Below are 12,022 nucleotides of genomic sequence, written 5' to 3' on the forward strand. Positions count from 1 at the left end.
AGGATCTCAGGAACATTTCGATCGAAAGACCTCGACAAGGTCACCCCGGCATCACCCTGGCTAACGATCTATCTGGAGGTACCGGGGGTCCCGGTGCAGGCGGCGTCGGTTCCGTCGGTGGAACCTCCGTCAGTGGCGGCGGTGCCGGCAGTTCGTCATTGTCGACAACCGCTCTAAGCCTCGACCATCAGCAGTTCAACATCTTCCCTGCGATTTTCAGCAGGCAGCTTAACTTCTCTGCTGCCGCAGCTGCAAATTGTGGTCAGAACAAGCTAATGGACGAACTAAGGCCGAATCTCGGTTTACTTGGCGTCGGTCTCGTTGAAAATGAGAGCTTCCACTTGAATCATAACCAAGAGAAAAGAAAGTGTAGCAGTACCAGTTCGAACGAGCAAGATTTTGGTCTGTATGGAGTTCATCAGGGTCTCGAGGCTAGCCCGCCAACTCCGGCTGCGACGCCTGGAAGAAGCAGCGTAGGAGCAACTTCCACTGTTGGTAAGCATTCTATTCCCTTCTGCTATAGTTTCTTTTTTAAGCCTATTGTCAATAGAATGTAAACGAAAAACGAAAGAGGTATTTGTAGGTAATAATCTTGTAGATTACAATTTTAATATATTCCATGTATCTAGTTATTTAGTAACGCATAATTTCAGAAAAATGAAATACGACACTCAGATTTCTCAACCATGATGGAATTTAATTGGAATTAATTAGAGGAATATAATTGATAAACAGTTTTAAAATATCAAACAAGATTTAATTAGTTTTTTTTATTATTATAGAATTGTATTTGCTGTAGTACATTGATACTTAGATATTTGTTTTTCTGGGCGAATAGTAATCTAACAATAAGTCTACTACTATGAATGATTAACAGTTTTTTGATAATGATAATAATAAAATTGTGGGGAAGTGCTTAAAATACTTTAGGAATATTTTGTCAATATGAAAGTATTTAGACACTGCAGATGATTGAAACGATGAAATAATACTAGTGAAGAAATAACTGCATATTCGATAAAAGCGTGAGGAATGACTTTAAGGTAGAAATGGGCAATGGGTGTCATCTCGATATAGGTGTATTTTCCGCTTATTAAATGTGGAGTACATGTATACATTGTGGACACAATCGGCCAAGTTGTCCACAATAGAGCGCAGGGGCCACACCATATGGCAGTACCTGTTCTATAGGCCACCATTATGCGTTCATGGGGCTTTAAGAGACTTAACACTAAGGGTGTACTAATGGGGTTCGGTTCAGGCATCGGAAATAGACACGCGTCAAGTATTGTCATCGAAGAATATACCACTCAATCAAAAGCATGAACAACACTGTCTTTTTATGTTTTTCTGACTATAAATTTATAGCATTTCGTAATTTTCTGTTAAGATTTAGTGCATTACACATATTCTGTTAAAAGATTTAGCTTGCCCACGAAGCCAGGAAATATTTATTTGTTTAACTTCAATAGCCACGTTTTTCAAATAGCTTAGAATAAAAAATCTAATTTTTGAGTAATTTTTCTACGATTATAGACCGAATAAAAATAGTAAAAGTAACATAACTAGTTGTGATGAGTCAAATTACTGTACACAGCATACAACTAAGTACACTCTATAGGCGAATTGTATACGTTGTAGAATATGAATAGTTTAAGTTCATATTCAAACTTTATTACAGGGAATAATAAAATAGTTATAACTAAAACATTGTACGAATAATTGGTTAATATGAGTTAAACGACAACTAGAAAATTAATTATGTAAAAGAGTGGAATGTAAAAAGGAATGCCATTAATTGTACTGTGCATTCGGGGTGTATAGTCGTACCTTATTTTACATTTTGTTAGTAGCAAAATTGCAAGCAATGCAACAACAACTAATTCAGGAAAACAATTATAGTAACAATACAACAAAACATTAACTGCAGTTTCAAAACTGCCTACTAACATACTGCAATTTTTTACTAAAAGCCTAGGAACCAAAAATTCTTCTTTCCGTGAACTCTATACTAATGTTTTTTAATGCTACTGCCATTTCTACCTTATGTGTTTAGTGTGAGTGGCAAAAATGCTGATAAGTACTTCGTATAATATTCAAGAAAATGTATAGCTCAACAGGTTAATTCAAAACATTTTATTACATTTTCATTCAATCTTAATACTTGGTATCAGATTTCAAAGAGAAAATTTAACAAAGGAACATTTAAGTTACAAGCTTTATATTTGGTTTTCAAGATTAGATTTACAATTAAAGAACTGAATCTGACTACTTGGCCACATTCATGCAAATAAAAACATCGAGCTAGGGGACGAAGAAAAAAACGTAGAAAAGAGGAAGCAGAGAAAGAGTAAAACGGGGATGGAAAAATTAATGTCATTAACCTCTTTGCGTTCTACGAGATATTAAAAGTACTCAAGTGATGGTCTTCTGCGTAATTCCCTTGGCCTTTTCCAAAAAGATGCTTGTGAAATCTATCCGCGACAGCGACGGTCCCTGTCTTTCTTTACCGAAGTTTTAAGTTATAAAAATTGTACACGCGTTCAAGAAGTAGAAAAAGAAATTAAAACATATAAGTAATAAAAATTAAGCTTCACTTGGTATACAGAATAATTCGTGAAGCTGTTTACAATTAGTTATTTTTACCTTTCGTCTTTATTTTCCGATTATAAATAAATATAAAACAAGTTGATAAAGAATAGTTATGTAAAGGATAATGCACGTAATAATATCAAAGCATCCCTTTTTGGAAAATTTGACAATAAAACGCGTTACAAGTAGATAAAAGATATCCCTAAGTCAGCAATTTTCAAACTCCTATCTTTGTTATAGGATTGGTAATGAAATGAAACATTTTCTTTTGAAACTATGACTTTTGGAGATAGTAACTAGACTGTGGATTTTTAAGGTATTTTATTTTTTCATAAACACGCTTAAAGAAATGAAACAAAAATATAAATTTGCTTCATCCTTCGAATACTATAATTTGCACTTTACTTTTTATATTTTATAGATTTTATAATATTGTATCAATTTTTTTATTTTTACACGTTTAAAATTTCTTTAAATGCATAAAAATCCGCAGTATAGTAATAACTTACTATTATATATCACGATATTACGGCATTATACTTTCAAGTTGACTTTAAAACTTTTTAAAATTCTTAAAATTACATAAATTATTCATCAAATGGAGGAAATGCGTAGATTGAGTGGATTAGTTATTCTCCTACATAAATGGGATTAAGGATATCGATTTTAAATTTGCTTTAACAATGATACATCTATTATGAAGTTCTGTAATAGCTGGATAACCCTGATAACCGTAACGATTTTAAATTTTTTCGTGATTTCCGTTTTCCATTTTTCCGCATTTGTCGACTTTTAGTAAAATATCACAATGTACCCTGTCAAATAACCTCTACTATATTCAGTATATCAGTAGTTTAATTTAGTTTATTGCTTATTTACACTTATTCAATTATTCATCGTTTAAAACTTAAAAGATTTACAAATGTAAAATTGTCAAACAATCATATAACCACATTAGTGCACTTGAGAATCTTTTCGATATTTTGTTTTACTTGATCTACTAGATATTTGTTTGTTGCGAAACAATAATAAAACAAACTATTTGTGATTAACAACTTAATACAAACCAATAACTCCTAAACAAACAAATAATTGTTGTTAATTTATATCTATTACGTAAAGTTTCCCCTGTTAATGTGATTAGTTCCTAAGTTATTCGTTTTTGAAAAATCAAACAGGTTTTATTACGTTTCAAGGAAAACATTTTGCGATAAATACAAACATTTATTGTAAATCGCAGTTTTAGATTGCAAAGGTACATATTCTAAAAATCCAAAATCCTCTTTCACTTTTATCAACAAGTTAGTGAGTTTGAAATCGCGACTTGCATCACGGAAATATTCGTTTCCAAAGGAGTTTTACGTGGCGGTCTTTATGCAGACTGAACATATTTCTAGTTTGTGCCGGTTACAGATTTCATATGGAAAAATCTTCACAATTTAAAATAGACGTCGCGGCTGCAGCTGGACTAAGCGTGGGGTTCGAAGCGATTATCCGAATTCGTGGAAAGATACCTAGGGCCGTAGCGAATGAATACACATGCTCTCAGAAGATTAACCTAATTCAATTATTCGAAGGTTTTATTAGTTTATGCACCAGAAAGCATACCCTTACCAAAAATTCTGTTAGTAAAATTACTGACAATCACCGCTGTTCTTTCACTCTCTACACGATACCAACGATTTCGCCATATCATTCTATTATTCGATGAATGAAAAGTACAATTTACTGTAGGGCGATTGTAGGGTAATATTTTACTTTCTCGAAAGTTACTTTGATAATTTGTTAGCAAAGCTTCTTAATCTAATCCTTTATTATCAGAAACCATAGTTTTTCTTGCAAATTTTACCTTTTATAAAGAACGGTAACAAAAAAGGTCCACAAACCTATAAACTTTGATGAGAAGGGTATTCTATTTTCTTTTCGTATTCAATAACTAGGAAAGAATTATGCAGTGTTTACTAATCTTTATTTTCATGTTTATGTCAGGACTATACCTGTGACCTGTATTGTGGTGATAAACAGAAAATTGTCTAGAATGTTTTGCAGTCGGTTTAAAAAATATCATGTTACTTATGTGACTACGGTTATATCGACAAATTTTTAATAGCGAGGAAAATTCTGTGACCTTTCAGTGAAGAAAGCTATTAAGTAATCATAAATAATTTTGAACATATCAAATCACTAAACTCATCAAGAAATGGACAAGATATCCCACTAGAAATTAAAATGTTTTATCTAAACTGCACCTTCAAGTAGGCTAGATTTTTGTTTAATAAAATGTCTTGCATGAAGCAAAGTTCTATTTGAAACATCTTTTTCAATAACGAATACTGTACGAGATAAGTGCATTTAAAAATAAAAATATAATATTCTACATACCTGCATATAAAGGACGAATGAGCTCGATAAAATCTGCGTAGTACAGAACTTAACACACTTGCACGTATTGAGGAAAAGGGTTTGAGAATTTCTTTGACAGGTACGAATTCCAGACCAGTCTGAGGACTATATGAAATGTCTGAATTATAATCCGGTTTCCACAATGCAGTACGCATATTTAAAGTTTTTAGGCGTAGAAAAAATATAATAATACAGTGAATATTATTACCAGTATTTTATCATGAAAAATTTTTCAGTTTCTTGACAGAATTTAGAAGTCTCGATTTTTGCAACAAACCATGCACGTGAGGTTCGCTACTAAGGTTCACACGTAGTCACATTGAAGACAGAGAAAATTTTTTCAAATGATTTTCTCATTCTTCTTTACTTGACGAATTCAGTAAATACAATGAAGGTTTTATATCGTGAAATACTCGAGAAGCGTATTATGTTTGTTGACTGTGGTAAAATAGTACAATTTAATTGATAGAAAAGTTCTATTAATCAATACTATATTTTATTAATCAATAAAATGTATTGTGCAGAGATAACGAGTTTATGTTTAGAAGGAATGTGGCTCCCACTAGACTTGATATATCTTACCCAAGTGTCTGCTTCTACCTGATATTCATAATGCAAACATCCCAGAGTTTATTATATACATACATACATATATGAGTTTATATATATTGATCTAAACAATAGATCTAGATGTAATTGTAAAGGTAAACTAAAAGTTTACTAGTTTTCGTGGGATATCTGAAGATATGTTCAGTTTTTAATACTCAAGCTTTCATCATCCAAATTATGTGGGATATCAACACAATTCTTGTAATGTTTCGAAAAAGATTCGACTTTATATCAAAATAGGCAGTGTATTGTGGTATTATGGTATTATGTGAGCTTTGACATCTTCTTGCCAGTATTTACACGATTAGCTACGAATTTAATTCATATTCTTAAACGTACAGAGTTACAGGACTCTGTCTTGCCTAACGAAATTCGCTAACATTGCACTCTGCCCAACTATGGAAAAAAGCAGTATCTATTAAAAATATTTAACTGTTATTTTACACTAAAACAAAGCACAACGTGTTCAAAATTATCCAAAGATGGTGAAAACTAAATTCAACATTTTTCTGTAGTTACTGTTTTTCTTCATAGTTGAGCAGTATTTATCGCACACAAAAATACCTGTAACATTACTGATGCTTAATCCATGCTTAACTTGAGTTAATGCTCTGAAGTGGACAAACTCAGAGACGCACTAGTTGTCAATTTGAACTCTTTCAAATAAATTTAATAATCGTAGGATTGTGCTTTTGAAAAAAATAATGCAACCATCATCTGAAAAATGTTTATGCACTTCTAGGATGTTTTACTTTGAAACGAATATTAACGTTTCTTGCAATTGGAACAAGAATACCATATCCTTTCTATCTCTTCGACATGAAGTGATGCAATTTTACTATTACCCAATGGTCAACAATAAGTTTACAGGTAGATTTAGGTAACTGAGAAAAATATTCGATATTGAGTTGGTAAACGGATGGTATCATTTATCTCTTTCTGTAATCGGAATTTTATAATCTACATATACATGTATTATGTACCTATTTATATACGACATAATATATTTTCTTCATTTAGACTGGAAGAATGAAAATGGCATCATTTCTAGAAATAGGAATGACCTAAGAACCTGACTTAAAAAAGTACCTAAAATTACTCTTTATTATGTCATTATCTTGAGACAAAGGAAAATTATAATTGCAGCGATTACGTAACAACTTCATATTATATAAATCGATCAAAGAATTACATACATTATTTTACAATTAATTACCCTATCATTTTCGCACTGAAGTGACCTTACCTATAACAGAGCTGTCCACAGTCGGGAGCGTATCTATGTTGAGGATCTATCCCCAATCTGATTCCATCGTTACAAATGCTATGATAATAATCGCGTGTTTGCTCAGAGAAAGACTGTCACGTTTGCTTGCTACAACATGGATAATATGAGTATCTTCTACTCTATTAGGAATTGTGGGAGACCCCATAGTGTCATGATAGACAGAGATTTAACCTATAACGATAATAATTACGGAGGCTGTTATTCTGGTCACAAACGTATAACTAATTCTATACAAATAGAAATTTTATAGCGGCTCTTATTTTTTAACATGATCGAAAACATTAAATTATATTAAATTTTTATCACTGAGAAAGATGATAATTGTAACTATACGAGCAAATGTTGAAAAACTGTTAATTTAATTTATTTATATCTAAGACAACTTTTGTACATGAAATTTTTGTTCCTCTATCGTATATGTACAGAAACCGATACTCATGAAATAATAACAAAATTATTTACTAATTTCTCAATTTATATATGGCTAAATATTTTAAGTTGATCATATTTATCATTCACATTTCTTTTTTATTTTATTCGATTACATCTTCTGGACAAGATACATTAACAATCTTTACTATAGGTTTTAAATAACAGTCCCCCGTATATGAAATTTCTAAACATCGATATGGTATATACATATTAACAAAATAATGACTTTAACATGATTCACAAGTATGAACTGATGTGAGTGCGTATCTTACATTTTATAATTGAGGTAGTCAACTTTTCAGTTCGTTAGTACGTGTGTACCTAGGTATTATCTTCCAAGTTTATTATTTTCATAAAGTTTCATTTAATGTAAGGTAAATATTATCTTAACATTAAACTTTCTTTTTAGTGCCAGCAACAAGTAATAAATTCACTCGAGAATATTTCACACTTAACGTTAAAATTCTCAATACATTAGTGTCAATTCTATGCCAAACAATTCGATTTGCTGGCTTACGACATCTATGTCACAGCTAATTGTAAAAGATAATAGCGTTTTTTATAAATGTAAAGATGTTATCAATACAGTCAACCCTCCAGTAACGCGATTCATTCGTACCGTGTTATATGGAAACCGCATTATATGAGGGTTTACAGTATTCATTAAAATTAACACGCAGTCCCTTTTTACGCTAACAAAATTATTCAGTTGATTTTAAATAACAGTTAGACGATAGTAAATTTGAAGTAATGTATCTTTACTTCCTTTATAAGTGTTGTTAATTCTGAAAATGATTGTTTTTCTTTTAAGTTTAATTGACAATTATCAAAACCGGTATTTTGTTCATTTATGATCTAGATTTTGTTCATTTATGATCTACGAGACTACAAGTTACTATTGAATCGGTAATTTGAAGAGAATAAGTCCAAAAGTAGTTTGAAGAAGGAAACAATTCCCAAATTTATTAGTTTCTTTAAACTAATGTATAGCAAAATTTAGGTTCCTTGGGAACTGCTTTTGTTATATTTTTTATCTTTTTTGCCACTGATAAGTAGAACAAGGCTTTAACATATTATTAGCAGCAGAGTCCTTAATTTCGATTTCTAGTCTTTATTCTCTTCTTTAAACTACCGCTCTTTTAATGTATAATGTTGGGTATTGAAATTTTGTAATGAATATTTAACGATAGCAGTTATCTTTCAAATATGATAGTTTATGATAAAAAGTGTGAAGAAACATTTGTTTTATCAAATAGAGTTTTAAATGCACGTGCTCACGTTAGTCCTTTATTGAAAACTCAGTCTTCAGGATAATTTATTAGTTGTCTGCAAATATGTATACTTTTTAGAAAAATACCGATAAAATTATACTTATATGCACACTTATTTAATTAAGTTACCATTTAGTGTAATGATACTAATATGAGCTCTACTATATTTTAAAGCAGTTATAATTCATGAATTAAACGAGTAAGTAGGGTGGATAAATTCACTGATAAATAATTTCTGTTGTTGTAGAATCATCCTTATACCGAATATGTATATTGGAAAAGATGTTATCGTTGGCATAATTATTGTACAACTGAACTACTTTAAATGCACAGAATATAAATTTCCATTATAAGATGGTTTCTGAAATGGAAGTATTCATAACGGGTCATCCTTTACATACGAGTTTCTCGTAGAAGTTTTAAATTACAAATAAAAGTTTAGACATAAGTACTTTAATTATTTACAATTAAATATAATTAAACATACATAGCTTTTAATATCTTAAACAATGGAGCTTTTTAAGTAATTAAAGTTTCTTTATTGGATGTATTTATAATTATATTAATAGGAAACTGATTTTTAACATTCGTTCTACGATTGAAAATGTTTGAAGAAACTAAACGCACACTAATATGAAATTAAATAAATATCTATTTCTATTGTCATTCTGTGTTCTAAATTTAATGGTAAAAGTTTACAATAAACAAGAAGATTCAGTTTATTATACGGTCATAACAAATATTATTAAAAGAAAGAAACATTAAAATATCTAATTGTTCAAATAGAAACACGGTAAAATGTAAATTCTTGTAATACTTGTTCTGATGTAATTGAACTTTTAATGCATTATAATGGTGACCTAAACAAATCTATTTATATAATGTTATAGGCAAATCATTTGAAAGAAAAACATTATTTTCAGAGCAAAATAAAGTAATAAACACAAATATATACAACATAAAATTAATGTATACAAAATAAATGTAGAATATAAATGTACATATACAATTTTTCGATTTTGGCACTTAGGCTATTTTCCACAAGAGCGCTTCAATTATAGAGAGAGTACTTCAAAATAACATAACTGATTTCATTTTATTAACTACCAATGAATGTAAATTGTTGAATTAATTGACATCTTATTACAAGAAAAATATTCGGCAGTCTTGAAAGCGCAGTATTACTGACAGTGACAACGAGTCTCATTTTAATTTGGTTCCAATGACAGATGCTACTGAAGGGCAGCTGTGAATGTCACAGAAATCTACGTTAATGGCAATTCTGCGGATTATGGCTTTGGTACCTTGCTGGAATGTCGAGCAATTATTTCGGATAAACTAAAACAGGACAGATGGTACTTATTTCACATAATGTTATACGTACAGATATTTGTTACGTGGAATATAAAATAAATATGTAGTACGCGAATACTTAATGTTAAGGCAAATAAAATAAATCGTTTCAAATTAAAATTTCAATTATTATTTTTATTGTTTTTAGAGTTATATAGACATTTGATGTCACATGTGACTCAATAAAAAACGCTAATAAATATTTTTTTTTTTTTTTATAGCAGATTTTTGAGACTTCACAGTTACTCATATAATATCCTGTTACATAGAACTACTTGCTTACTCTTACACATGCATATCGTGTGTTAATTGAAATACATTTATTGAAAAACAGTGAACCACAACGTTTCTTGTAAACACTTTTAAGCACATAGTTAGCTACTTTTATCTATCAACACAAATATACACTGTCTTTCCTTCTTTCCTTTTTTTCTTTTCTTCAGTAAAAATATGTTTTATCATTACATATAGCTACTAACCATAACATCTGATATAATTAAATTCACTTGTTTATGCGTTTTTGAGTTAAATTATGTTAAAATCTATCAATATACTTACATACTCTTTGAATTATAAGCAGAAATGTAAATAAACACGCTAGCATACAGCAACATACATTATAAGGTTTTACAAAAGCGTCCTGGACTTTAAGAACTTGTACACTGATTGCCAAGTCTTGTCGTGGCAAGAGACATGTTTTGCCTATCAAGAATGCTCGAGAGCTATATTCTCTATTGAATATTGTTTTTTACATATGAGTATTAATGATCATACACTTCGCAGCAAAATTAAAATATTCTTAATTTTGGGCCGCAAAATTGTAGATTCTTGAGCTACTGTAACATTGTGAAAAAAAATCGTACAACAGTGGGCATGAGCTCATTTTAAGGGATAAAGCCTCTAATTTATCATTTCTAGATTGAATTTTCTTAAAGACATTTCTGTATTCAGATGGGGGCGGGAAAGTGAAGGTGGTCTTTTTTCTGAAAATTTTCCTAGGAAGATTTCCAAAGTAATCACAGTATGTATCTAGCCCTTTTGCGACGGCTGAGTTGGCCGCCACTACGTTGTCGTTGTACGAGCGTGCAAGTCACGAGGGTGCATTATATTGCAAAATCAGTGCGTGAGTTTTTATGGAATTGAATAGAGTTTCTTGTACTACTTCAAATTTTTGTTTAGAAACAATTTCCTAAGTGGTAACCACAATGGCCATTTAGTGCAAAAGGCTTAAAAAGGTCACTGCGACTCGCGACGCAAGGTTTGGTCATCGTTAACTTGTAGTATGCATCGAGAGGAATACAAAAGATCCTACGTAGGTTCTAAAAGCAATCCTACCAATGTAAAGTCAACTTTTATTATTTACGAGTAGGTTGACATCTCCATAGATACAAACGTAGTCCAAACCTTCATATTTCTTCTAGCAGATTTTCGATGTGCTTTTTTCCATTTCAATAAGAAACTCATATCTGCATATTATAGATCATTGTATATTTTAAAAAATTTATTTCGTAACTTATTGTATCGTATGAGATGCATTTTCTATTTGTTATTGTAGGTTATTTCAGCATATAATATTTAAAACTAAGTCTTTAACCTCTTGAAGGAGGAATCTTTTTTAAGGTTAAATAGAAAAATTCTATTTTATTTTGTAAATGTATTCGTTTAAGATAATAGGGGCTTTCCTAGGGAATATCTAATCTCAATAGTTTTCATTGTTTTCTTTGTAATTATGCATAAATTCAAGAAAAAGTAAACGTGCAGATATGTACCAGCTTTCTTCAAAAAGTTAAGTGACACCACAAGAAGAAACTCAAAGCATTTAAGTCAGATGATCGAGAAGGTCGTTTTACTGGACTTCCTCCTCTTATTCACCTCATTGTGAAGGTTCGATTTAAAAGTTGTTTCAGATTAATTGCATAACGTTATGGGTCCCCATTATACTGAAACCATACGCATTGAAATCCCCTAATTGTTCTTAAATTCCTTTCTATCGTTCTCAAAACATGTTCTTCTTTCTTAATGGTAGAATGATAGAATTAGCACACTATGACGCGAAAGAATAAAATTCATATAA

The 12,022-nt window shown here is 30.8% G+C and overlaps 1 protein-coding gene across 1 annotated transcript in view; it reads left to right on the forward strand.

Moving 5' to 3' along the window:
• Positions 1 to 275: 275 nt before the first annotated feature.
• Positions 276 to 12,022, forward strand: part of LOC143187006 (homeobox protein unc-42) — a 52,029-nt gene continuing 40,282 nt past the window's right edge. The window contains exon 1 of the mRNA XM_076390924.1: positions 276 to 495. Within this exon, the coding sequence (XP_076247039.1) occupies positions 276 to 495 (220 nt within the window). The remainder of the gene's footprint in view (positions 496 to 12,022) is intronic.

Source organism: Calliopsis andreniformis, unplaced genomic scaffold (assembly GCF_051401765.1).
Source record: "Calliopsis andreniformis isolate RMS-2024a unplaced genomic scaffold, iyCalAndr_principal scaffold0022, whole genome shotgun sequence".
Classification (NCBI taxonomy): domain Eukaryota; kingdom Metazoa; phylum Arthropoda; class Insecta; order Hymenoptera; family Andrenidae; genus Calliopsis; species Calliopsis andreniformis.